Raw genomic sequence first — 27,981 nt, forward strand, 5'->3', positions numbered from 1 at the left:
TTGATAGAAGATAACTCGAATCTCCTATCTGTTGTTGCATTCCACGGGTTGCCAGATCACTTATCATGTATTTTCTAGAAGATACATGTCCAACATACACTCATGAAAAAAATGAGAGTTAAAAAGGAAAATAACAGCTGCATATTATTATGAACATTATTTTGGCCTTGAGGGCCCCCTGAAAGGGTCTGAAAATGGGATCCCTGTGGGTGCCCAGATCATATTTTGGGAACCACTGGGCTAGGTATTGGGAAATCGCCCTCAAGGAGCTGAAACTAGCAGGAAAGAACATTTATAGGTGTATGTAGTGTAGCATGTGAAGTGTTCAAGTAGTGTATAATAATATTGTTCTGACCCGGAAGGTCAACAAAGATTTCAAGAAGGGGTTGGTGTTTGAGTTGGACCTTGAAGCATGAGTACTTATATAAGGGGGAGGAAGAGGGCTTTCTTGGCTGAGAAACAGCACGCATAGAGGCAGGCCACAAGTCCAAAGTTCTGGAGTATTAACACGCATGAACGGAAGTTACTGAAGAGAAGGCTGGCAAAGCATAGTGGGAGGACAGGCTGTACAGAGCCTTGATTGCGTAGGCCATGGGAAACCATTGTTAGCTGCTAAATCACAAGTATTAGCTGATGGTTATGCCCCTACTCTCTCTAGGCTAGGCACTGTATTAGGAATTTCATTCTCTCACCAACCTGTTGAAAGAGGAATTGTTAGTCTCACTTGACAACCAAGAAACTGAGGCTTCAAGTATTTAATTTTCATGTTTAGATCTCTTTTCTATTAACCTCCTATTATTAATACATTTTTTTCTGAAGTTCTTAGGATTGAAAATGAGATATTTCCAGAGCTATGGATAAGATAATAAGGGGGTAAACCACAGAAACTGAGGACCTTTTAGATTCCTAGAAGGAAGTGGCTGTTCTTTGAACAGTCCCATTGAAGCAGGGAGAGCAGCTGGCTTCCTCCTGGTTCCTGAAAGATCTTTCCGCAGTCCCTAAGTGCTTAAAATTACCACACTCCGTCTGTAATAGATTTTTTTTTTAATTTCAGAGGTGTCAATGAAAAACTTTTAGCAGAAAAAAGAAATGAACTAAGGAGAATTAAATATAGCAATTATAATAGACAAAATTTTTTCAAAGGATAACGGTCCGTGTGTCCTTTACATGCTGTATCCTGCGGTTCTGGGCGGCTCAGGACATAAATAGGACTTGAATGTGTTGCCTCCTGGGAAGCATATAAGAGAGTCAACACCTCCGAGGACTACGTTTCTTTCCTCCTCTGCAACTTCAGTTTGCCTCTCCTGAAAGGGGACAGTCTAATAGGGCACCACCTAAGAAACAAGAGTTCACATTTTCGTGGGGAGATGTATGTGGATTAGATCCTGAAAGCTGGGTCGTAGGCAAAGCTAAGTAGTGATTAAGAAACTCGAAAACCGAAAGGGCACGAATGCATAAGAATGACTCATTTTCCCCTTATGATTTTGCACTCATTATTCACTCCAAATGATTAGTGTCTTAACACCAGACGAGTATCTACACAGTATTGTCAATTCTTATTATACTAAGATCTCATGCTGACGATCTACTTAGCACTCAATACAGGAACCCCAATATATGCAAGCCTAAGGTAAGTGTACACACTTGGGTGTGTATTAGGACCTTAAGAGGGCTTCCGGGAATTGTCGGGTTATCTGGCAAAGTCCCCTTTCGCCCAAAGGACTGGGTGGGGCTGGGGGGCACCGGGGCGGGGCGGTCTCCTAGGAGACCACGGGGGAACCAGTGCGCACGCGTACAGCCTAGGCCCGGCTGATGCAACCTCCGGCGGGCGGGCTGGGTCCGCCGAGAGTAAGGAAGCCGACAGGGAACGGCCGGAGACCAATCAGGGGCCGCACGCCCGAGTGGGGAAAGGCCCTCCCGCCGAGGCTGTGCGAGTGACGTTGGGCGACGCGGGGCTGGTGGCGTAGCCAGCCGCCCTCCTTCGTCTCGTTCTCTCGCCTGGGGGTGTCCTGCTCCGCGCTGGCCCCGCGGCCATTTTGGGCTTCGCTTCCACCCGCGTCCTCTTGCCCAGCCCTTCCGGGGTCGCGCTGCCGAGGGGCTTTTTAACGGTCCGTCTCTTCTGGACAGTCGCTGCCGTCGCCGCGGGAGGGCTCTATCTATGGTGGAGAGGCCTCGGGCGGACTAGGACACCTTCTTCCCGCCAGGATGAATGTCGTCTCGGCCGCTACGTCCTGCGCCTGCCGTTCCGGACTGTGGTCTGCCGCCCGCGGCGGAAGCCGCTTCCCGCTGTGGTTCTTCTGCTGGCCCGGGGATCGGCCTGGGGCCCCGACTCCGGCCAAGACTGTTTAGGCCGCTCCGAATCCCGTCCGACCTTCAGCCCTGAGAAGACTGCCAAGAACAAGGAGATGGAGCCGGCAGCAGACGGGTCTCGGCCACGGCCAGCCTCTCGGCCGGGCTCCCGGATCCGGCTGCCCTTCTTCTTCCCTCGACGCCCGCAGCCCGGCACCTCCAAGTTGCCCACGCCTCCTGCCCCGGAACACTCCGGGGACCCCAGACTTGCTGCTTCCCCCCAGCCTCGGACCAGCTACTGGGTGAAGCTGCTTTCCCAGCTCTTCGCGCCACTCCCCAGCCTGCTTCAGAAGCTGCTGGTTTGGAGCCAGCTTTTCGGAGAGATGGTTCCGACCAGATGGCTAGATTTTGCTGGAGGGTCCAGCGCCCTGAGGGCCCTGAAGGCTCGGGAGGACCCAGCCGCGCCCCCCGCGCAGAAATCTTTGAGTTCGCTGCGGCTCGACCCCTCGGACGACTCTGGTGCCAGCCCCCTCAATTGGCTGGAGGAGGGGATCCACTGGCAGTGCTCGTCTTTAGATCTAACATCGGAACTCAAAGCCAAGGCTGGAGCCCTGGACCCCGCGGCACACGCTTTTCTGTTAGAGCACCAGCTGTGGGGAGTGGAGCTGTTGCCGAGTGGCCTTCAAGGCCATCTTTGCTCGGACCGGGAACTTGGCTCTTTGCCCTCCGGGCCTCCAAACGTTAAGCGTGTAAGCAGTTTCAGCGTGGTCTCCTATTTGTTGAACCCCTCCTATCTGGACTCCCTGCCCCGGGTGGGGCTCGGCTATCAGAGCGGCGTGGGAAGTGGCGAGCTAGTTGATTTCCAGACCCTCAGCCCCGAGGGCAGCTGTGTGACTGAGGCCCATGACCCTCCCCAGCCACTGAAGGCAGAGATCACTTGCGCTTCGTGGCGGGGATGTCCGCCCCTTTCTAGAGAGGGCCTGCCCGAAATCCACCATCTTCGCATGAAACGGCTGGAATTCCTCCAGCAGGCCAGCAAGGGGCAAGCGTTACCCAGCCCAGACCAAGATCATGGCTACCACAGTCTGGAGGAGGAGCACAGCTTGCTCCGGATGGATCCGCAACCCGGCGGAGACAGTCCGACACAGTGTGTTCCCTCTGCTGGAGCCGTTCCCGGAACCGCCCAGAAGCCGGGAACCGAGGAGGAAGTCGCGTTGGTGACCACAGAGGACCCGCTTGCTGTGGAGAAACCGGGGCCTTCAGAAGGCTGTCCATCTCGTGAGGTACCGGTGGAAAAGGAGCCTGGCGAGGACCAAATAAGTGTAGTTGACTCCTCAGACCTAGAGGATGACATTCCCTTATCCTCGAGACCAGCCTGTAGCAACAGGTTGATAGATTACATTTTGGGAGGCGCATCCAGTGACCCGGAAACAAGTTCTGATTCCGAAGGTGAGGGTTGGGATGAGGAGGCTGAGGATGATGGTTTTGATAGTGATAGCTCATTCTCAGAATCAGACCTTGAACAAGACTCTGAAGGGCTTCAGCTTTGGAACTCTTTCTATAGCGTAGATCCGTATAATCCCCAAAACTTTACGGCAACAATTCAGACTGCTGCCAGAATTGTTCCTGGAGCCCCTTCTGACTCCGAGAAGGATTTGTCTGACAAGTCTGACCTAGAGAATTCTCCCCAGACCGGAAGCCTTCCCGAGTCTCCTGACCAGAATTCTGGGGAGGAAGAGGACTGGGAATCTAGTGCAGATGAAGCAGAGAATCTCAAACTGTGGAATTCTTTCTGTAATTCCGATGACCCCTACAACCTTTTAAATTTTAAGGCTCCTTTTCAAACATCAGGGAAAATTTGGAAAGGCTGTTGCGACCCAGAGAGGCCGTCTGAGCCCGCTGCGGCCATTTCGGAGTATCACACCTTACTTTCTTGTGAGGTGCACCTGTTAGGGAGCCGAGAAACCGAAGGTCCAGACTTGGGACAGGGTGGGGTTCTTTCTGGACAAAGACACACGCGTATCAAGAGGAAAAAGGTTTGTGTCTTTCTTCTAATGTGCCTGTTAATTTGTACTGTTTTGATGCGGTTAAATACAATAGGATGACTTTTCTGGAGGCATAGTCGTGCATATTTTTTGCGCAGAAGGACTCTAAGCTTATATACTCGGATTAAGAAATGACACCCTCCCACCTCCACCCCCCCTTCTTCCCTCTTGTAGAATGTTGTTCCTGTCCAGATGGAAGACACTGGGATATAGACGTTAGCAGGAAAGTGCCCTTTGTTGTTGTTAATGGTTATTTATTTTTGAGACAGAGAAAGAGCATGAACGAGGGAGGGTCAGAGAGAGGGACACACAGAATCCAAAGCAGGCTCGAGGCTCTGAGCTGTCAGCACAGAGCCGGACGTGGGGCTCGATCTCACGGAGTGTGAGATCATGACCTGAGCCGAAGTAAGATGCTTAACCGACTGAGCCACCCAGGCGCCCCGGAAAGTGCCCTTTTCATTTGGGTTTGTAGCTCTGGGCTATTTGCATGCAAACTTCAACTTTCCACTCTTTTTTACGGAACAGAAAAATTAAACCTTGTGTGTATACACAATTTAAATTTTTCGGGAGGTTGGTCAGGTCCTGTTGTAGCCATAGAGTTTTTAAATGTGGTACGTCATTTGCAGACCTTAATATTTTATTTATGGGATAACAGTGTCTTCATTACTGTCCATTAGGACCCAGAGGGATGATGGTACCAAGTAGCAGGCCAGATTTGTCTGGTTGTTTGCCATGAAAGAAAATACTAGTTTCAATATGAAAGACTTTTTGACATGTACGTGACTTTGACGGTAAAAAACCCAAAAACCAGGAAATAGTATTGCCTTTTCCTAAGAGTGCAATTAGTTATTAGTTATTAGTTCTCATTGGCCAGTTACTGGTTAATAATCATTTGTAACAATGATGGTCACTTACTAGGCTTAACTTGAGTAGTTGCTTCCTAAACTAGTCTCAAAAACTTCATGGAACATTTTATTCTTTTAACACATTGTCAAGTTAATCTTATTTTGGGAAGCCCTTTGAATTGCTTTGTATTTTCCCTCTATTGTTTATTCAGCTAAAGTTATTAATTGGAGAGGAATCCCTCTAAGCACACAGGGTGTCTTTTATTGTAGAGGGAAAGTTTCTTTAGTTTCCTGTACACTTATTTGGAAAGAGAAAGAAGGGGAAATTATTGCTGCCCTCTGATTCTGCCGCATCAGAGTTTCAAGCGGACAGGGCCATAATCTATTGGCTCCAAATAGCCAGCTGAATTAATCTTTTGAAACTCTTCCTGGGTAGAAAATTTCTCTAAATGGTGATAACGTATGTCTCGCCTGTAGAAGTAGAATAAGTCATGTTAAAAAATTCGTTCACTCTTCTGTAAATGTCGTCATAAAAGATCTTTTCTCTATATTTTTAATGGGCCCCTGACAAAATGACCTATTTCGTGACTAGATTAAAAAGCAAAGTGGGGCAGCGGAATGCACATTTGGTATCTGGAGACTTGTGTTCCCTCCTGCTGAGCTGTTAGGGCCAAGAGATTTGGGAAGACAGCCAGACCTGCAAAGTAACTTGACCTCTCATGGCCTTGATTGACTCATTTATCTGATGGGAGTAATAATTGCATCTATTGTATGAGTTATTGCATGATTTAAATGAGATGAGTAAATAACACTCCTAATTCATCCCCTTGCCTTTAAATGGTAGCTGTACAGTTCAGGGACCTCAGGCCAGTCTCATGTCTCATGTCTCATTTTCGCTTACTCATTGAGTAAAAATGAGATGAGTCAAGTAGCTGGGAGACTACTGACTATGAAGTGGAAGCAACATTTATAAAGGATTATGTCTAAAACATAGTAAAATTATTCAGGCAGCCTTTTAGTACTTGACATTCTTCAGGTAGATGGGAATTGTGGATAGTGCCTAATTCTTTTTTTTTTTTAATTTTTTTTTAATGTTTATTTATTTCTGAGACAGGGAGAGACAGAGCTTGAGTAGGGGAGGGGCAGAAAGAGAGGGAGACACAGAATCAGAAGCAGGCTCCAGGCTCTGAGCTGTCAGCACAGAGCCCGACGTGGGGCTCGAACTCACCGTGAGATCACGACCCGGGCTGAAGTCGGACGCTTAACCGACTGAGCCACCCAGGCGCCCCTGATAGTTTAATTCTTAAAACGAAACATTGAGCTATGGGAGTTTGAAACGCCTGTGCCACGGCACTAACAGTGCAGATTGTGGGGCCGCACTCGGTTTGCAGTCTGTTTGCTACACCTCCTGGAAGCTGTGTCATTTGAAACAAGCCCATTAACCTCCCTGCCTTTCTTTCCTTCTCTATACAATGGAGGTGATAATCGTACATGTCCTGTGAGGATTAAATGAGGTAGAAATTGTGAAGTGCTCTGAAGGGAGCTTGGCATATGGTAAACACTCTATCCATGTTGTTGTTATTATTTAGTGACACCATGAGTGAGTAACTCTAGAATGCAATATCTAGTAAGATGTTACATGCTTGCTAATTGTCCTCGAGGGCATTCCTTGGCCTGATGTAAAGGGAAGGAAAGGAGAAAGGAGTAGGCCACGGTGGGATTAGCTGATGTAACTATCGAACATATTTTAGAGCAAGTATTTACTTTTGTACTTAGCTCCGTCCGAAAGAAACTTCTATATTAAAAATTAAGTAGGGGTTAAAAAGGGACTGTCACTCATTACGTGAAATCATGTATAGTATAATATTTACAATTTCATGTGTATGTAATGATAGCATATTAAGGAGGAATGAAAAGGGTTTTTATCTCAACCATAAAGTCTCTTAGCAACATAGCCTTAAAATATGTTAATTTTGCTGTATTTTGTTGACTAAGTAACCTTTTTAATAGTCTGATTACAAAAGTAATAGTATAAGAGTAACACTACATGTTCATGATGCAAAAGTTGGAAAGCACCGAAAAAGTGAAATTTTATTTAAAAGGAAAAAGAATAGAAATAGTGAAGGTCTTGTTAAAGCTTTTGGTGCCGTAAGAAAAGCATCAACTGACATTGACGAATAACTGTTTCAAATATTTCTGAAAAGTTCTGGGGGAAACATTTGTCATTTTGGAAGAAAAGTGTCACAGAACTGTGCTTCCCTAAGGATTGGAAAAAAAAAAAAAAACACAAGGATAACATCAGGAGACTTACAGTTCCCCATCTGGATTCATTTTCTTAACACCAAAACCAAGAGGAGGGAGGTAGAACAACACGATGACAGATGGGGGCAGGAATGTATGTGTATGTGTGAAGGAAATTAAGATGGCATTTGCTCACTTTAAAAAAAAAAAAAATTTAATTAATTGCTTAATTTTTAAATTTACATCCAAGTTAGCATGTAGTGCAACAATGATTTCAGGAGTAGATTCCATAATGCCCCTTCCCCATTTAGCCCATCCCCCCTCCAACCACCCCTCCAGTAACCCTGGGTTTGTTCTCCATTTTTAAGAGTCTCTTCTGTTTCGTCCCCCTCGCTGTTTGTATATGATTTTTGCTTCCCTTCCCTTACATTCACCTGTATTGTCTGTTAAATTCCTCCTATGAGTGAAGTCATATGACATTTGTCTTTCTCTAATTTCGCTTAGCATAATACCCTCCAGTTCCATCCATGTAGGTGCAAATGGCCATTTGCTCACTATTTATTGAGAGGCCATCTAATCAGTCAGAACTACTGCTGCTTTCTTCTTTTTCTCTTAAACTTCTGTTACAGTTGAAACCAAATATTCCTCTGAGGTACTGGGTTGTTTGATATTCCGAAAGAATTAGTAGCATAAAGGTTTGGTTAATTACCTCAATGATTGTAAGATCCTAGAGCACGATTAAAAATAGTCTTTGTCTTTATAGGTAACCTTCCTTGAAGAAGTTACTGAGTATTATATAAGTGGTGATGAGGACCGCAAAGGACCATGGGAAGAATTTGCACGGGATGGGTGCAGGTTCCAGAAACGAATTCAAGAAACAGAAGATGCTATTGGATATTGCTTGACAGTTGAGCACAGAGAAAGAATGTTCAATAGACTCCAGGAAACATGCTTCAAAGGACTTACTGCTTTCGAGCAATGTTAAGATGGTTTGACAGCCTCTAACTCGAGCATACACTACCTCTTATTTGAGAGGTTTCTTTTAAAAACAAAATTTGGCAGCTGTCCTTTTTTTTTTAGAGGATATGCAACTTGGACCCAGTGACCTAGTCTAATTTTTTTTTTTTTTTTTTTTGCAACCAATCCCACTCAGAAATGTCCAGGTTTGAAGCCGAGCCCTGGTAATGAAGGATGAGATGATGTGGTTTCTAATCCTCCCTTTTTTGACTTAGTTGGATGTGTTTTTGAATGTTCTGTGCTTGCCAAGGTGATATAGGGGACCGTTTAAGGTGTAATTTTGCATTTCCAAAACTTATTTTCTTGGGAAACAATATTTATAGGGTGCAAAGCCCATTTTCCATTCTAATTTAAATTATGTTTACCTGTCTGAAAACGCTGGGCTCTTCTCCCTGACATTCTAAAATTAGGAGGCTTTTATGTTCTCTCTCTCTATTTTTATGTCAGTGATGTGGCCCTTCTAACTTAAAAGCTGAGAAAATAATCTCGTGTATGCTACCAGCTTAAATTATCTTGTGTCAACTTTTTTTCCCTCTACTAAAAATGACTCTGGTTGAAAGTTGTGTGGTGGGTCATTGTTTCTAGGTGAAGTTCTACCTAAGACACTTTCAGTAACCGCCACAAAACTTCCATGTGTAGGACTCTTCTGGTGTTTGGGAAAATTGCATCTTTCTGCCAAATTGTAATGTCTAACATGTTTAACTTGTGTGCAAACCGTCTCGGAGAGGGTTCTGTACATGTTACTGTCGTTCCCAATTCAGTGGTTCTTTGCATGTTGCAGCAGGTCGAAATTGTTGTAAAAGACTCTGGAAAGCAATGATTGCATCATAGGCATTTATTTTTTAAGTTGAAAAGCCAAGAATTGTCCTAGGAAGGAGCTAGGAGACCTCTCAGAGCAATTTGGTTCTGTTGTGTATGCTCTCAACAGAAAACCAGTGTTATTAATCTCACGTCTCAGCACCGTCACTTTTAAAACCTGTCAGGGGGACACTGTAAACTTGGAAATGGGCAGTTCTGAATTTTCCAGTTTGCAACATAAAATACAGACTTCAGTCGATATCCAGGTTTATTGTGTTCTGTTACTGAGAGAAGTAAGACAAGGCCTGTACTTCCAGGATGGTACTATAGACTTAACTCGAAAGTCTTAATATTTTTAGCCCAAAGTTCACTTTTGAATTGAAGTTTTTGCAGTGACTGATTGTCCTTGGTTTGCTTGGTTGGCTCTACATGGTGCACATCTGTTAGGCCGAGGTAATGTTGATCTCCTCCTATTGGTCCCTCTTTACCCCACGTGCCTCCTGTCGCAGGTGATGGAACACATGAGTAGAACAGGTGACCTCTTCAGTTTCAACTTGTTTCAGTGTGGAAACAAATTTTTCATCAGAAGTGCTGGCAGAGTTACTACCTCAGTTTATAATCTACCTGGTCATTACTTCCATCCAGTCTGCTCTAAGCATTGCCTCCAGTGATAACATACATACTCACAGGTGAATACACGGCGAGTACGCCATCATCAAAGCCGGTCCCATTTTTGCAGAGCCCTTACCCCCCGGGCGCTGTGCGCCTCCACTTGAGGCCATTGTAGGGGCTGCACTTGCAGAGTCCTGCTGGAGCGCAGTGGAAACAGGCTGGTTTCAAGCACCGCTGTGTCAGATGGAAAGAAGGCACCATTTGCCTTGAACAAAGCTTATGGAAAGCGTCTAGGCGTTCTTTTAAAACCAGCCTGCAGCCTACTGGTTATTTCACAGGCTCCGCCTGAAATCTTGCACCTCTCGCTTATGTGAAAATAATGGCATAGCTTGACACGTATTGGATTTTGGAACCTTGTTCCCTGGGGATTCCGACCTCACTACCAAATGAGTAAAAGCTTGGGGAAGAGTTCTCCCACTTACCACCCTCCTTTAAAAGAAGCGATCAGACAGTGATGAAAAGGACAGAAGGGGCTATTTTTAAGTGGGGCTGAAGGAGAAAAAAATTCTTGTCATTTCATCCCAATCCTAGTTGTTAGAACAAAGTCAAACCTGGAAGCTGTCACTGAACATTGTGCACGTTTCAAGTCTTGCAATGGTGCTTTAAGTATCAATGTAGCATGTGAAAGGCTTTGTACAGACAGGTAAAATTTCCTTTTCTGAGTGTTTGAAATGTGATAACAGCGCCTCTTCATCTTTAACTTGAAATCAAAACTGTCAGATTTTATTTTTTTATAATTTAAGGAAGGTGAATTTAGGGGACGAGGAGACTCTAAATTGGCTTCTACAGATGCAGTGATTTAAATGTAACCAGTTTGTTGGGATTTTATAGCTAAAATTATATTTGTGTATATAACTTTAACTAATCTGTAAATTGTAATAAATATATTTGCAATTATTAGATGTTACATGATATTTTGGTTCAAGTTGATATTGTATGTTTCCTAGTATTTTACATTAGCTTTGGACTTACTGAGCAGAATTTTCAGGATTAACTCAGGTACTTGTGTGAAAGCACTATAAACTTAGAGGGGCTGGACAAATTTCTGTACTTTAAAAAGGTTATGTGACATGTAAATTGCACCTCAGCTTGTTGAAGGGGAGGAATTTTAAGGGGATGAGTAGGATTGCAAACCAAGTTTTAATAGGGGAATTTGGTTCTTAGAGTATGAAATGCCCTTCTTAGAGACTGGGGATTTGATTCCAAAATTGGCCCAGGCATCCACTTCTGCAAAGAAAACAGTAAAATGGAGTATTTCACAGAAGCAGTCAAATTCACATGCTCGGCTTAGCATAGTGTTTCTCTTAGGTACAGGGAAATTTTTTTTTTTTTTTTTTAAGTTTAAATTCAAGTTAGTTAACACAGTATAGTATTGGTTTCAGGAGTAGAACCCAGTGATTCATCACTTACATACACCCAGTGCTCATCACAAGTGTCTTTTTTTTTTTTCCTTTATTTATTTTTGAGACACAAAGACAGAGTGCGAGCAGGGGAGGGGCAGAGAGAGAGGCAGACACAGAATCCGACGCAGGCTCCAGGCTCTGAGCTGTCAGCACAGAGCCCATCTCGGGGCTCGAACCCACGAACTGTGGGATCGTGACCTGAGCCGAAGCCCAATGCTCAACCGACTGAGCCACCCAGGCACCCCACAAGTGTCCTCCTTAATACCCCTCACCCATTTAGCCCATCCCCCCCATCCATCTCCCCTCCAGCAACCCTCAGTTTGTTCTCTATAGTGAAGAGTCTTATGGTTTGTCTCTGGTTTTGTCTTATATTTTCTTCCCTTCCCCTATGTTCATCTGTTTTATTTCTTAAATTCCAGATATCAGTGAAATCATGGTATTTGTTTTTCTCTGATTGACTTCACTTAGCATAGCACACTAGCTCCATCCACATCATTGCAAATGGCCAGGTTTCATTTCTTTTGATGACTGAGTAATATCCCATTGTGTGTGTGTGTGTGTGTGTGTGTGTGTGTGTGTGTGTGTGTATGCCACCTCTTTATCCATTCATCAGCCAATAGATGTGGGCTCTTTCCATAGTTTGGCTATTGTTGATAACGCTACTATGAACATCAGGGCACGTGCCCCTTCAAATCATCATGTTTGTATCCTTTGGATAAATACATAGTAGTGCAACTGCTGGGTTGTGGGGTAGTTCTATTTTATTTAATATTTATTTTTGAGAGAGAGCAAGTGGGGGAGGGACAGAGAGAGAGAGGGAGACACAGAATCATAAGCAGGCTCCAGGCTCCAAGCTGTCAGCACAGAGCCTCACATGGGGCTTGAACTCATGAACTGTGAGATCATGAGCTGAAGTCGGATGCTCAACCTACTGACCTACCCAGGCACCCCAGGATAGTTCTATTTTTTGATTTTTTAAATTAGGTTATTTTTTGTGAGAGAGGGGGGGCGGCCCGGGCAGAGAGAGAGGAAGAGAGAATCCCAAGCAGCCTCCACACTGTCAGTGCAAAGCCCGATGTGGGGCTCAGACTCATGAATCGTGAGATCATGATCTGAGCTGAAATCGAGACTCAGACACTTAATCGACTGAACCACCCAGATGCCCCCGCCCAGTTCTGTTTTTTAACTTTTTGAGGAACTCCCATATTGTTTTCCAGAGTGGCTGTGCCAGTTAAGTAGCAGGGAAATCTTAATGTTTCTTTAGTTTGTGCATTATTATTAATGATAACCATGATACTGTAAATCATGACATTCTCCCATTTACAATGTTGCATAAATGGGACGGCAGCATCAGAAAAATCAAACTTCTTACCCTGAAAAAAAGACAGCATTTGGGTTATAACAAGCCTATTAATGGATTAAGGCATAATAGCATTCTTAATTTGGGTATTCGGATCTTCCTAGCTGATGAAGAAAATTTATTAAAGATATAGTTCTGAACCGGGAGGAAAAAATAGTTGCAAGCAATCAGTATTTAGTACAAATTGAATTGATAGCCCCAGGTTATACTTTATACCATCTTGGGATTAATTGAAGCATTTTTGGCTCTCTCTTCCCGGAAGTTTTATGGAAATAGCCATATTCACATCAAACCAGATTTATTGTTATGACTCCTGATATCATGGAGAAATTGTGCTGGTTTTTTTTTCTACTTTAATAGAAAGTTTAAGGCAAATATTTAATTACTGTCCTCAAATTTTGCTGGTTACAGATTTAGGAATTTGGTGGTCTCATCTGGAGACTTCTTTGGATTCTCTGTGTACCTTTTATCTTTTATTTTTTAAAGATTTTATTTTTATTATTTTTTTGAACGTTTATTTATTTTTGAGACAGAGAGAGACAGAGCACGAACGGGGGAGGGTCAGAGAGAGGGAGACACAGAATCCGAAACAGGCTCCAGGCTCTGAGCCGTCAGCCCAGAGCCTGACGCGGGGCTCGAACTCACGGACCGTGAGATCGTGACCTGAGCCGAAGTCGGACGCTTAAGCGACCGAGCCACCCAGGTGCCCCTAAAGATTTTATTTTTAATCTCTACACCCAACACGGGGCCCAAACTCATAAACCTGAGATCAAGTGTCACATGCTCTCCCGACTGAGCCAGCCAGGCGCCCCCTTCTGTGTACCTTTAAAAATAAATGGAGGGTTTCTGGGGGGCTCAGTCGGTTGAGCTGCTAACTCTTGATTTTGGCTCAGGTCATGATCCCAGAGTCTTGGGATCAAGCCCTGTGTTGGGCTCTGCACTGAGTGAGCATGGAGCCTGCTTGAGATTCTCTCTCTCCCTCTGTCCCTCTCCCGTTCTCTCTCTTTAAAAAAAAAAAAAAAAAAAAAAGTGGAAATATCTTGTTTGTCTTTTTTTCTCACAAAACACATGTTATAAAAGTATCTAATATAGAGATATATGAAAAAATTCTTAGTACATTCTAAAAAATAAGTATGCTGCCCAGGGTACCCTTTTGAGTTGAGAGACTTCATTTCTTTTGTATGTATAAGGAGGTTTTGATATTTCTTCATTTAACTGATTATAACACGAATGTTAGTTTTTTTGGAATCTTTCTGTGTTGGTCATTAGGATCTTTTCCTTATGGACTTCATTGAATGCTTTGTGGTCAATAGAAAACATTAGTCTTTTGCTCCCTGGATTTGCTCCAGAGAGACTGTTTGTGTCGGTCAGTTATGACTTTAAAATACAAAGGTTGCGTGATATCAATATCTAGAGCAATAGGGGTAATAAATAGGATACATCAATCTCTTCTAACCTCACTCACTTTGAGGATTCACTAAGCAAGATTTATATTGCTTCCAATTAATATGTTTTAGTGACAAATTTGCCATCAGGGAATTTAAAGAAACCATTTTACACATGGAATGGAGAATACAGGGGGTCGGTAGGGGTATGTGTTACTATGTAATAATTTGAGTTGCATCCCTGTTTTACCATCGGCCGGCTCTGTAATCTCACCAGGGAAGACAGAGGAAGCTAGGTGTATAGAAAGCGGGTTGCTTGACCCATCGGGAAGATACCCCAGGGATCTGATGAGGACATAAGGTCCAGAAACCTGAACTACAAGGGACGAACTTGGGAGTGATTTAGCAAGTTTTGTTCTTTTCATCTTTTACTCTTTCCTCCATCTGTTCACTATTGTTCTTGCAGATCCTTCCCTAGAAGACAAGCATGAGGACCTCCGCAGCAAAAGAACAGCACAGTTTGCCAGAGGTGTGTGCTCATTAAAGACACCGTCTACCCAAGAGGAAGAAAGGAGCTCACAGGGGCCTTAACTCTCTCCAGAGCTTGCTGCATACTTTCCCACCAAAATAATAGGTTACCATATATGTGGTTTAAGACTGGATTAATTTTGGGGGTGCCTGGGGGGGTTCAGTCAGTGAATTGTCAGACTCTCAGATTTCGGCTCAGGTCATGATCTGTTTCGTGGGTTCGAGCCTCCCACTGGGCTCTGCACTGACAGTGTGGAACCTGCTTGGTAGTCTCTCTCCCTCTCTCTCTGCCCCTCCCCTGCTTACTCTCTCTCTCTCAAAATAAATAAACATTAAAAACATAAATACACTGAGATGGGGCACCTGGGTGGCTCAGTCAGTTAAGTGTCTGACTCCTGATTTTGGCTCAGGTCATGATCCTACAGTTTGTGAGTTAGGGTTAGGGTTAGGGTTAGCACAGTGTGGAACCTGCTTGGTATTCTCTCTCCCTCTCTCTCTGCCCCTCCCCTGCTTGTGCCCCCTCTCTCTCTTTCCATCTTTCTCAAAAAGAAATAATTGGAAAAAAAAAGACTGGGTTAATTTTCATAAATATCCCAAAGATGTTCAGGGTCAAAAAGAGAGATAAGAGTAAAGCTGCATGCAGTATACCATTTTGAGTTAAACCTGGTTTTCTTTTCTGTTTCTTTTTTAAAAGATTTTATTTTTAAAAGTTTATTATTATTTTGAGAGAGCGGGAACGTGAGCAGGGGAGGGGCAGAGATAGAGGAAGAGAGAGAGAATTCCAAGGAGGCTCCATGCTATCAGCTGCAGAGCCCGATGGGGGGCTCAAACTCACGAACTGTGAGATCATGACTGAGCCGAGATCAAGAGTCAGACACTCAACTGACTGAGCCACCCGGGTGCCCCTAGGATTTTAAGTAATATCTACCCCCAACATGAGGCTTGAACTTACAACCTCGGGATGAAGAGTCTCGTGCTGTACCGACTGAGACAGCCAGGTGCCCCCAAGCATGCTTTTCTTTTCTTTTTTTAATTTTTAAAAACTTATTTATTTTGAGAGAGAGAGAGACAGCGCGAGTGGGGGAGGGGTAAAGAGTGAGAGGGAGAGAGAGAATCCCAAGCACTCTCAGCGCAGAGCCCTCCACAAGGCCTGAACCCACGATACCGCAAGATCATGACCTGATCCGAAACCAAGAGTCAGATGCTTAACCCGGGTGCCCCAGCATGCTTTGCTTGGTGGAGTTCATGCATTGGCTCAGAAGGCAAAAACCAGAGAGGAGTCAGTCCCAAAACAGTTTTGAAAACGCATCTGCGTATATATTCTGGGATGGTTGTCTTTAAAAATGTTTCCTCATGAGAAGATGAGTCCTTCATCTCAAAAGTACCTCCAAGAGACTCCTCACTGCCCTATCCACAACCTGCCCTTTCCCTCACTTCACCTTTTTATTTATTTATTTTTTCAATGTTTGTTTATTTTTAAGAGAGAGAGAGAGACAGCCTGAGCAGGAGAGGGGCAGAGAGAGAGGCAGACACAGAATCTGAAGCGGGCTCCAGGCTCTGAGTTGTCAGCACAGAGCCGGACGTGGGGCTCGAACTCACAGACCGTGAGATCATGACCTGAGCCGAAGTCGGACGCTTAACTGACGGAGCCACCCAGGTGCCCCATTCCTCACTTCACCTTTTTAAAAAAACTATGTTCAGTCTGACCTCATCTTGTTAACATTTTCACTTGTTTCTTGTCTTTTGCCACCCTCGCTGGCCTGGAACTGTGACTAGCATATAGATATTCAACAAAGATTTGAATGAGTAAATCACTTTCATTTATTTATTTATTTATTTATTTATTTATTTGTTTATTTATTTAATCTCTTGAATGAGTTAATCACTTTTTTCTTTTCTTTCCTTCGTTTGCGTGTATGTGTGTGTTTAGTAATCTCTACACCCAACGTGGGGCTCAAACTCACAACCCCGAGATCAAGAGCCGCGCGCTCTTCCAGCCGAGCCAGCCAGGTGCTCCAGGTTAATCACTTTGGTAAAGTCACCTCTCACAGAGCGTTCGCTGAGGTCTCATGGACGCAGCCACGTCTGATTACAAACAAATGTGCCCCGATCATAGATGAGGTCGAATCACGGAACTGAAAGGTCCTCCCAGGGAAGCCGCCGGACGCTCTTAACTTTGTGGAATGGAATCGCAAGCGTCAACCTGGCTGGGGATACCACATCAGTTCATTCGAGTGTCCTTAATACGGTGCATGTCAACTGCTGACTTTCACATGTGAGCACATCGGCCGAGTCCTTTTCTTTTCCAGAATTAACAGCCTGTGTTGCGGCGCCAGGGTATCTGTTCTCTTCCCTTGCGGCTGGGGGTTTCTAGAGATGCTCCGTTGATTCCACTAGATGGCGCTCCTCACCATCTCAGAGTGCCTGGTGGATCCCTGCTGTTACCAATGTACTACTGCTCCCTTGGAGGCCATTCCCGCGGTGTGTAACCGGGCGGGAGAACTGCCCTGCCCGGTCCAGGCCTGCCCATTGTGACTCCACCTTTTGGTGGTGAGTGCCCGGAAGTGGAGGCGGTTCCCTGTGGGAGTACCAAGGTTTGTATTTGAACGCGAACAAGTGAATCGATTCTTCCTGAGCTCCACAGAGAGAGGCTAATTTAGGAGACTGGAGGTGGAATCTAAGAGGCCGATGATGTCGGATCTTGGCTCGACTTTCCGGGTTAGGGTTTTTCCAGTCCAGGGCTTCATGTCACTCAGCTATTTGCTTAGCATTCTGCTTGCTATTGCATGCTGGTGAACCAGGGCAGTCATCCTCAGTGACAGGAGAGAGGGTGGCACATTGCTCGAGGCGTGGAGAATCACTGTGTCTAATCACAGAGCTGTACACGAGACCAGCTCGGAAGGTGGAAAGGATCCTCAAGAACCGCTGGGCTGGGGTTTCGGGCTGCTGTTGCCCGATTCCCTCCTAACGCTAGTAGCCAAGGCCAGGTGGACATCCAGGACCGCTCTTTGGTAAGTTGGTATTGGCTCCACGGGCTGGCCCCGGTCTACCTCACAGCATAGTAACCCGGATGTCTTAGGGGCACAACATACTTTTCGTCAACTCAAGTGATAATTTCCATGGCTGCCTCCTCCCAGTGGACCGGCTCCCCCACCAACACGCACAGTTCAGGAATTTATTGACTCGTGTGTTTCAGAAAAGCAATTAAATGTGTGGAAAGTCTGTCTTCCACGTACACATTATGCTTATTTATAGTAATTGCGGTGTTCTTGAGAAGCTAGTATTACTAGTGGTGAATTTACACCTACAGTTTTAAATCAGGTGATTCTTTCAAGTGAGAGCATGAGGTTTGGTGTTATGAAAGGCACTTCCTCGTTAGGTAGATAAAGAGCATTTCCACTACCTCAAAAAGCTCCCCCATGCTCTCTTTTTTTTTTTTTTAAAGTGAGGTCCACGCACAACGTGGGGCTTGAACTCAAGACTCTGAGATCAGGAGTTGCATGCTGGACTGATTGGGCCAGCCAGGTGCCCCTCCCGCACACTATTTCGTATTCAACCAACCTCCAGCTTTTGGCAGCCAGTGATCTGCCTTGTTTTCTTTTTTTCTTGCTTTGTTTATTTATTTTGAGAGAGAGAGAGCACATGGGAATGGCAGAGAGGGGGGAAGAGAGAGAATCCCAAGCAGGCTCCACGCTTTCAGTGCAGAGGCCGGCACGGGGCTCGAACCCACGAACCACGAGATCACGACCTGAGCTGAAATCAAGCGTTGGATGCCCAACCAACTGAGCCACCCCGGCGTCCCCAATGACCTGCTTTTTATCACTATTTTACCTTTTCTAGAGTTTCACAAAAATTGTATCTTACATACGGTATGTACCCTTTGTGTCTGACTTGTTTAATCGAGTGTAATACTTTTGAAATTCATTTATGCTCTTGGGTATATCAGTTGTCCACCCTTTCAGTTGCTGAGTAGTATTACTTGTACGATTACACCACAATTTATTTATTCAATCACTAGTAGAGGGACAGGTGGTTTGTCTACAATTTGTGGCTATTGAATAAATAGCTGCATAAATGCTGCATAAATGAATAAAGCTGCTGTGAACATGTGTATACAAGTGTTTCTGTGGCCATACACTTCCATTCCTTTTGGATAAGTTTAGGAGTGAGACTGCCGGATCACATGGTAAGTATATGTTTAATTTTATAAGGAAACAACTTCCAGTTTTCCAAAGCGGCTGTACCACTTGGCAGCAACGTATGAGAGATCCAATGTTTCCATGTCCTTACCCCTGCTTGATATTGTAAGTCTTTTTAAGTTTAGCTCTTCTAGTGGATTTGCAGCGGTATCTTATTCTGGTATAAATTTGCATGTTCTTGACGTTTAATGTTATGGCACATCTTTTCATAAGTCGATTTGAAACAGCAAATATCTTCCTTGGTGAAGTATGTGTTCAGATCTTTGGTCTGTTTTTAACCAAGATTGTGTGTGTGTGTGTGTGTGTGTGTGTGTGTGTGTGTATTTGGGACTTAGATATAAATCCCTTACCATGTATATGTTTTACCCGTATTTTCTCCCAGTCTATGGCTGGCCTTTTCATTTTTTTCACGTTTATTTATTTTTGACAGAGAGAGACAGAGACAGAGACAGAGTGCAAGTGGGGCAGGGGCAGAGAGAGAGGGAGACACAGAATCTAAAACAGGCTCCAGGCTCTGAGCTGTCAGCACAGAGCCTGACGTGGGGCTTGAACTCATGGACTGCGAGATGATGGTCTGAGCTGAAGTTGGATGCTTAACTGACTGAGCCACCCAGGCACCCCTCATTTTGTTAATCATGTCATTTAAGAGCAAATTTTAAAATTTTGTAGAAGTCCAGTTTATCCATTTTTTCTTCCATGGTCCATGCTTTTTGTGCCATTTCTCAAAAATCTTTCCCTAATGCGAAGTCACATATATATATTTTAAAGACCTATACCTTCCATTATTACTTTAAAACTTTTTTAAATATTTATTTTTTTTTTAATTTTTTTTTTTAACATTTATTTATTTCTGAGACAGAGAGAGACAGAGAATGAACAGGGAAGGGGCAGAGAGAGAGGGAGACACAGAATCTGATACAGGCTCCAGGCTCTGAGCTGTCAGCACAGAGCCCGACGCGGGGCTCGAACTCACAGACCGTGAGATCATGACCTGAGCTGAAGTCGGACGCTTAACCAACCAAGCCACCCAGGCGCCCCTAAATATTTATTTATTTTTAAGAGAGAGAGAGCACGAGCAGGGGAAGGGCAGAGAGAGAGAGGAAGACAGAGAATCCAAGCAGGCTCTGTGTTGTCAGCACAAAGCCCGACATGGGGCTCAATCCCACGACACTGGGATCATGACCTGAGCTGAAATCAGGAGTCGGTTGCTCAACGGACTGAGCCACCCAGGTGCCCCTCTGGTCCAGTAATTTCTTTTTTTTTTTAATTTTTTTTCAACGTTTTTTATTTATTTTTGGGACAGAGAGAGACAGAGCATGAACAGGGGAGGGGCAGAGAGAGAGGGAGACACAGAATCGGAAACAGGCTCCAGGCTCCGAGCCATCAGCCCAGAGCCTGACGCGGGGCTCGAACTCACGGACCGCGAGATCGTGACCTGGCTGAAGTCGGACGCTTAACTGACTGCGCCACCCAGGCGCCCCTGGTCCAGTAATTTCTGATTTGTAATCCATTTCCTTCTTTCTGCTGTAAATTATGTGATGTATTTTATCTATCTCCCAATTTACAGATGAAGGACCCAAAGCATCATGACCTACCCAAGATGACACAACTAGGAAGAATGGCAAAAAATGGGCAGGTAAACCCAGTCTGCTTCCCGAGTCCCTGCCTCATCCCTCTCAGGCAGTCTTCATAGACGAGATGGAAATAGAGCTAGACTTGGAAAAAATAAGTACTCTTAATTGGGTAAATGTTGGGGAAAGGGGGCAGTTAATGGGTAAGGAGGCAAAGGATATTTCAGGTAGGAAAAACAGCTTTAGAGAAAATGTGAAAATGGAAGAATATAGAAACATGTTGGGGAACGGCTAATAGGTCAGGCAAACTGGGTATGAGTTCTATGGGATGGAAAATGTAGCGGAGAATAAAGTTGTTACTCTAAATGATAGAGTATTTTGAAGGCCATGCTAAGAGATTTGGTCTGTTTCATGCTACATAAAGGCGGTGACATGGCCAAACTGGTTCTTTTGGATTACTTCATGGGTCATTGGTAGATGGATTGTGTTCGAGCCCCACGTGGAGCATAAAGCTTAGTTAAAAATAAAAGGGGGGGGTGCACCTGGGTGGCTCAGTTGGTTAAGCGGCCGACTTCGGCTCAGGTCATGATCTCACGGTCCATGAGTTCGAGCCCCGCATCGGGCTCTGTGCTGATGGCTCGGAGCCTGGAGCCTGCTTCGGATTCTGTGTCTCCCTCTCTCTCTGACCCTCCCCCATTCATGCTCTGTCTCTCTGTCTCAAAAATAAATAAACATTAAAAAATAAATAAATAAATAAAAGGGGGGGCGCAGCTGGGTGGCTCAGTCAGTTGAGCGTCCGACTATTGGTTTCGGCTCAGGTGGTGATCTCACTGGTTCGTGAGTTCAAGCCCCACATCGGGCTCTGTGCTGACAGTGTGGAGCCTGCTTGGGATTCTATCACTCCCTCTCTCTCTGCCCCTCCCCCAAAAGTAAATAAATAAACTTAAAAAAAAAAAAGGAAAAGGTTATGACATTTTTTTTTTAAATGTTTACTTTTGAGAGAAAGAGAGACAGAGTGTGAGCAGGGAAGGGGCAGAGAGAGAAGGGGAGACACAGAATCGGAAGCAGGTTCCAGGCTCCGAGCTGCCAGCACAGAGCCCGACACGGGGCTCGAACGCACGAACTGCAAGATCGTGACCTGAGCCGAAGTTGGACGCTTAACCAACTGAGGCACCCAGGCACCCAGTTATGACATTTCTTACTCCCCAGCATATTCATAATTGTTATGACTATTTAGTTTAAAATTTGATTTACATATCTTTCTCATAAACCCCTAAAGCACCATAGCTTAGTTATGAAGGTGGGCCCAGAGCTTAGCCTAGAGCTTGCTTGACTCGCATTAATTTGTTCATTCAATATCTTTTATGACCACAGTGAGAGACCCTGTACTCAGCTGAATATTCATTTATTTAGGAAAGATTTACTGAGCACTTGCTGTGTGCCGAGCCAAGTGCTGAGAACAGGGATGTGAACAACGCTGGCAAGGGCTCTGCTCTCAAGCTTACATCTTAGATGGGGGAGTTGATACACAAACAAAAAAATGAACAAGGTAACGTCAGGTGGTGAGCTATGCCTTGAAGATAATGGAAGAGAGAGAGATCCGATAGGGAGAAACTTGGGGAATGACTCTGGATACAGTCATGAGGGTAACTTTGGCCTCATACCTGAATGGTAGGAAGGAGTGAGTCATAAGGTGATGGGGGAAGGGAGGGATGGGAAGAAGGGAGTGAACTAGGAAATGCCAGTGGATGAGAGGCGAGGGCCAGATCATGCAGAGCCTACAGGAAGGAAATTTGGATTTGTTCTAAGTGTAGTTGGAGTGCTTGAACTAGTAGGTATTCAAGCCCTTAGTGGTGTGTTTTTCTCTTTGTAAAGATCCTCTGGCTCTTGTGTGAAAAAGCAGCGGGCCAAGCAAGGGAGGAGGGACACCAGATGGAGAGGCTATTGGGATGGTCTGTGTGGGACATGATGGAGGCTTGGACGAGGTGGCAGTGGAGGTGGAAAGAGGGTATATGTGGATGGAGATCCAGTTGATTGGATGAGGAATGAGAAGAAAAGAAGGAGATCTTGGGTGATTCCCAAGTGAGATGACCAAACATCCCGGCTCGCTTGAGACTGAGGAGTTTCCTGGGACAGGGTTTTCAGGGCTAAAACGAGGACGGGCCCCGGGCAAACCAGGACAAGTGGTCACCCTAGTCCTAGGCTTTTGGGCCAAGCAATGCGGTGATTACTGAAGGTGCCACATACTGAGATAAAGAGTACTTGGGAAGAACAGATCTAGAGCTGGAAATCGAGAGTCCTGTTTTGACCACATTAAGTTTGAGATATTTATTAAACATCCCTGTGAGTGATTAGGCAATGGGATATATGCATCTGAAGCCCAAGGGAGAGGTCAGATTCAGATAAAAATCTGGAAGCCAGCAGCCCATAGATGGAATTTAACACAATGGGGGAGATGGCCCAGGGGGAGATCCAGGTCGAGGGTGAAGTTTGGATTCTCTCAACATTCTGATGTTAAGCAGGGGAGAAGCAGTTACCCAAGATATGAAGAAGGAATAGCCATTGAAGTGGGAGGTAACCCAGGAGAATGGGGTGTCATGCAGGCCTAGAGAAAAAAAAAGCTTCCTGAAGGTGGGAGTGGCCAAATGCTACTGGGAAAAATGAAGACAAAAAAGCAGATTTAAAATACAGTCCCTGAAAATAAAAGAGAGATAAACCAAGAAACAGACTATAGAGAGCTATAGAGAACAAACTGATGGTTACCAGAGGGGAGATGGAGGGGGGGATAAGTGAGACAGGTGATAGGGATTAAGGAGTGCACTTGTCTTGATGAACACAGGGTGATTAAAATAAAAACTTAAAAAAAAAAAGGGGGGGGGCACCTGGGTGGCTCAGTGGGCTAAGCATCCAACTCTTGATTTCAACTCAGATCATGATCTCACGGTTTGTGGGATCGAGCCCCTGCATTGGGCTCTGTGCTGACAGCGCGGAGCCTGCTTGAGATTTTCTCTCTCCCTCTCTCTGCAAACATACAGTGCATACACTGTCTCTGTCTGTCTCTTTCAAAATAAATAAATACATGCCCCAAAAAGGCAGTCGCTGCTCCCAAGGAGTTCCAGTCTTGTGGGGTGACAGGAAAGTCCATTCCTGTACAGGGATGAGTACTAAGATAGTGATAAGCACAGGACGTCAGGCAAGTGTAGACGGTTCCTCCCTGGGCTGCACCTTGAAGGAGACTGAAAAGGCAGAGAAGGGTTCTCCAGGCCGAGGAGGCTAGGGCACAAAGGTACAGGCCATTGTAGGGGGTTCGGGATGGCTGGGGCACAGAATAGAGAAGCAGACGGGGGTACCCAGGGCAGGGAGGAGGCAGGGCCAAGAAGCACCTGTTGGACTTAGCGACCTGGAAGTGCGTGCTTACCTTTGCCAGAATAGTTTCAGCTGTTTTCAAGGAGCTGTGGGGACAGACACTAGACTGTGTGTAACTGGGAGGCAAAGAGTCAGGCACTCTGAGCGCAGACATCACTTCTTTAAGCAACCTGAAGTGGAAGGAGGGAGAGTGGGGATATTGTAGCTTTTCTGGGCACGGGAGCAGAAAAGGTGGACAGATTGATCCGGAGGGTAGTTTTGCAGTGTGTATACGGCTGAGGACAAATGGATAAGGGTTTTGGCTAGTGGGGGATGTTGTGAGAGGCCGTGAGTTTGGGCTGAATGGCGCAGGAAGTGACGTGAGGCTTTCACTGATAGATTTGGAGGAAATCTGAGAAGCCCAGAGGTCCTGTAGGAAAGCCAGGAACAGGTGGGAAGGGAGAAAAGAGGAACGAGGGTGTTAGGAGGGCCCAAACTGTGATCAGAAAGCGGGATGTTGGAGTTCATGTTTTCCAAGTTGGAGTGAATCTGGGCGGTCGGAAAGGTTAAGGCATGGTCTTGGGTATGAATCATTTAACGGCGTGGAGGTGAGTGTTCCCGGAGGTGAGAATAGTAAGGTATTGTGGGGTTAGGACATTGGTCAGTTCACTCACGTTAGTACTGAAATCACCCCGAATGAGAGGGAGCCAAGGCATGGCGAGGAACGTGCTAAGCCAGGAGCCAAAGTCTCTGATGAGTGTAGACCAGCACAGTGGGGGGTGGCAGAGCCCGGAGGGGAAGAAACCGGTTGGCTGAAGGCTGGAGCCATTTTCACATAGAGATAGGCGCGTAATGGTGCCTTATGCATTTATTGAGCTAAACTGAGCCAAAGTGCTGTGTTAGTTCCAGGAAATGCCCAAGTCAGCACCAGCTGCCATTTTCTAGAAGAACCCCGGTCAGACATTTAAAGGGGGCGCGACAAGAGCATTGCCTGAACCGTGGATTCAAGAAGGGACCCGGAGAGGAAACCTCAGCAGGTTGACTATGGGGCCGGTCCTCCCGGCTCCACCCAGCCCACATCTCCTTGCCCGGAGCGGAGGCCTGACGCTTTCGTTCCTCCCCTCCCCTCTCTGGGGAGCTGCCAGTGCCAGTGCTCCTCGCCACGACGCGGCCCTGGCAGGAGAAATCAGCCAGCCATCTTGGGCTGGCGTCCTTCCCAGGAGAAGCCAGAGCGGCGCCTTGGAGATGGAGCTGAGGGGGGCACATTTCAGGCGAACTTCTCACCGGCGGGCAAGGGCTCATTAGCCAAACGATCATCTTCCCCAGGCCCGTTGTCAGACCAACTTAAAAATAACCCGAGCTGTCTCCCCACCCTTTCGCGCAGGAGTGCAAGTCGCTTCCTGCTCAGGCAGAACCCACCCGAACCTCAGCCCTTCTAGAACACTAGCAGCACCCATCTGCACATTCCTTCTTACGAGGGACGTGACTGCGCTCAAGGCTTTTCCCTTCAGGACACCGCTCCCTCTTGTCCTCCTACCTCACTAGCCTCGTGTTTTCCAGTTGCCTTTGCGGATTCCTTCTCACTAACTCGACCTTTCAGAGTCGGAGTGCCCGGTCCTCAGCCCCTGATCTCCCGCCTCCTCCCTCCCCACACTCACTTCCTTTGTGACCTCAACCAGCCTTGTGGCTTTCCCACCATCCAATCACTGGGCAACACCACATGTGTATCTCTACTCCTGAGACAGACTCTCACCTCGTATGGCCAGTCACCTCCTTGGCATCTCTACTTGGGTATCTCCGAGGCATCTCCAGCGTAACGTGCTTGGAACCGAACCTGCGTCTCCCCACTCTCCCCTGCCACACCTGTCTCTCCTGCAGCCTGCCCTCGTCTCAGTCTATGGCAACTCAGTCCTCCAGCTGCTCGGCCCAAATACCTCGGAGTCATCCTGACTCCTCCCTTCCCCTCACAGCCCAGTTACAGTCTAATCTACCAGAAAATCTGTCAGCTCTTCCTTCAACAGATACCCAGAAAAAGTCATTTCTCACCGTTTCTACCCCCAGCGCCGTGAACCGAGCCATCCCTGTATCTTGCAGTAGTCTCCTAGCTGGACTCTGCTTCTACCCTGTCCAAACAGCAGCCAGAATGATCCTCGAGAAAATGTTAAGCCAGGAAGGGGGCACCTGGGTGGCTCAGTCAGCCAAGCGTCTGACTCTTGATTTTGGCTCAGGTCGTGTTCTAGGGTCATGGGATGGAGCCCTGCGTTGGGCTCCGCGCTGAGCGTGGAGCCTGCTTAGGATTCTTTCTCTCTCTCCCTCCGCCCCTCTCCCCGGTTCGCATGCTCTCTCTCTCTAAAATAGAACAAAATAAAAAACAAATTAAAAAACCCCAAACATTAAACCGTGAAGATCATGGCACCCCTACAGGGAACCCTCCACTGGCTCTCCACCTCATTTAGAGGCGAACATAACTATTAAATACCAGCATTCAATAAAGACTACCATCGTTGTTATTCTTTATAGAGCAGAGGAATCTGTTATAATCTTCTTGTGACTATGTAAGTCTCTTGGCCAAATACGTTTACACGATAAAGTAAATGTCTTGAAATCTAGCTTTCTGCTGCAGATTGGGTTTCCAGGAGACCCGAGTTGTGGAATTCTACTGTGGAATTGCCACAATTCTGGGTTCTTCCTGAGTTTCCCTGTGTCCTCCAAGAGGAAAATGCAGGCTTCGGATGAGATGATCACTCAGATCTTCTCTTGATCTAAAATTGTGGTTTTCCTGAAAGAGAAGCGTTCTCGTTCTGGGCATCACAAAAAATGCAGGTGGTTATCTCATTGGCTTTCCCCCCAAAAAACCACATTGTTTACACCAAAGGAAAAGAAACACGAGACACTGTGACCTTTGTATTGGTCAGGACTTTTTGGTTGTTAGGGGCAGAAACCCAATTCAAACTGGCTGAAGCAAATAAGGGCACCTACAGGTTGAAATCCCAGAGGTAGTGCGTCCTCTGGTGAGCTGGGTCCGAGGGCTCACGGGATATAAGGAGGACCCGGGCTCTCCTTATCTCTGGTTCCACTTTTTCCTGTATCGGTTTCCCTTTCAGCGGCCTCTCCCACCCGAAGATCCCAGGAGCTCCCAACGACAATTGCCAGCTTCAAATCCAAGAGAAAAAGAGAATTCTGGGTCCTTTAAAAAAAGTAAATTTCACTGGGGCACTTGGGAGGCTCAGTCGGTTAAGCCTCCGACTCTTGGTTTCGGCTCAGGTCATGATCTCACAGTTTGTAATTTCAAGTGCCCACATCGGGCTCTGCGCTGACAGTGTGGAGCTTGCTTGGGATTCTCTCTCTCTTCCTCTCTCTCTTTCTCTCTCTGCCCCTCCTGCACTCCCCCCCTCAAAATAAATAAATAAACTTAAAAAAAAAAAAGTAAATCTCATTGATTTGGTCTGAGTCATGTGTCCTTTCCTGAACCAATCACTATGGCCAGGGGAACAGAGAGTCAGATTCACCACATCCGTGCCACAGTCCCTGCCCCCCAGTAGGGCTGGCGTGGGGCGAGGCCAGCCCATCCAACCCCCATGGGCTGAGAGTGGCAGAAGGGACAATGTCAGAAAGGAAATTCAGGGGCTATTAACAGAAGAAAGGAGATTAGATATTGGACAAGTCAAGATAATAGACATTTCCTTGAGGCCTCAGTAAGATTTTTTTTACAAGCACTGCATCAATTTCTGAGGCCCGCTGTAAGAAGTCACCACAACCTGGGCAGCTTAAAATGACCCAAATGCATTTTCTCACAGTTCTGGAGGCCTGAAGTCCAACATCAAGAGGTTGGCTGGGCCACACTCCCCCTGGAGGCTCGGGGGGGAGGGGGGGTGCAGAATTCCTTCTTTGCCTCTTCCAGCTTCTGGTGGCTGTCCATATTTTTGACTTGTGGCCACATCACCTCAATCTGTGCCTCTGTGGTCACATTGCCTCCTCCCCTTTGGTCTGCTTCAAAGTTCCCCCTGCGTGTCTCTTATGGAGGATGCTTGTCATCGAGTTTAGGACCCACCCGAGTAATCAGGATCATCTCTTCATCTCCAGATCCTTAACTTAATTACATCTGCAAAGACCTTTTTTCCAAATAAGGTCACATTCGTAGATTCCAGGGATTTAACATGGACAGCTTTGGGGGCTGTTTTCCAACCCACCACTGGTACCAAATGAAAAGCATAATTATATATAAGTGATGAATCTGAGGCCTCAAAATATATGAGAGGATCAGAATCATTTCTAAACATTAC

At 45.9% G+C, this 27,981-nt stretch overlaps 1 protein-coding gene across 9 annotated transcripts; it reads left to right on the forward strand.

Moving 5' to 3' along the window:
• The first annotated feature begins 1,898 nt into the window (after positions 1-1,898).
• PPP1R15B (protein phosphatase 1 regulatory subunit 15B) lies at positions 1,899-26,931 on the forward strand. Of its 9 annotated transcripts, none has more exons than XR_006961561.1 (5): positions 1,909-4,325; positions 14,522-14,584; positions 16,514-17,594; positions 20,350-20,418; positions 26,803-26,931. XR_006961561.1 is itself a non-coding variant. In XM_047076641.1 (3 exons), exons 1-3 carry the CDS (start codon positions 2,406-2,408, stop codon positions 16,720-16,722), a joined length of 1,605 nt encoding a protein of 534 aa, XP_046932597.1. In that variant the 5' UTR covers positions 1,899-2,405; the 3' UTR covers positions 16,723-18,244. The 9 variants fall into 9 exon arrangements, 4 of the variants coding, with proteins under 4 accessions (XP_046932597.1, XP_046932598.1, XP_046932596.1 ...); XR_006961560.1 differs by lacking the exon at positions 26,803-26,931 and adding an exon at positions 24,602-25,941; XR_006961559.1 differs by lacking the exon at positions 26,803-26,931 and having other exon boundaries at positions 20,350-20,903.
• The last annotated feature ends 1,050 nt before the right edge of the window (positions 26,932-27,981 follow it).

This window comes from Lynx rufus, unplaced genomic scaffold (genome assembly GCF_022079265.1).
Source record: "Lynx rufus isolate CCGP_SWC_20201006 ecotype Redwood Valley unplaced genomic scaffold, mLynRuf1.p SCAF_15, whole genome shotgun sequence".
NCBI lineage: Eukaryota > Metazoa > Chordata > Mammalia > Carnivora > Felidae > Lynx > Lynx rufus.

What these genes read in the sequence shown, in the direction of transcription:
- PPP1R15B (XM_047076639.1), top strand. Translation starts at nt 2,406, where the DNA reads ATGGAGCCGGCAGCAGACGGGTCTCGGCCACGGCCAGCCTCTCGGCCG. An exon ending in CGCGTATCAAGAGGAAAAAG is followed by an intron (nt 4,326 to 8,183) that starts GTTTGTGTCTTT and finishes TTGTCTTTATAG; the next exon opens with GTAACCTTCCTTGAAGAAGT.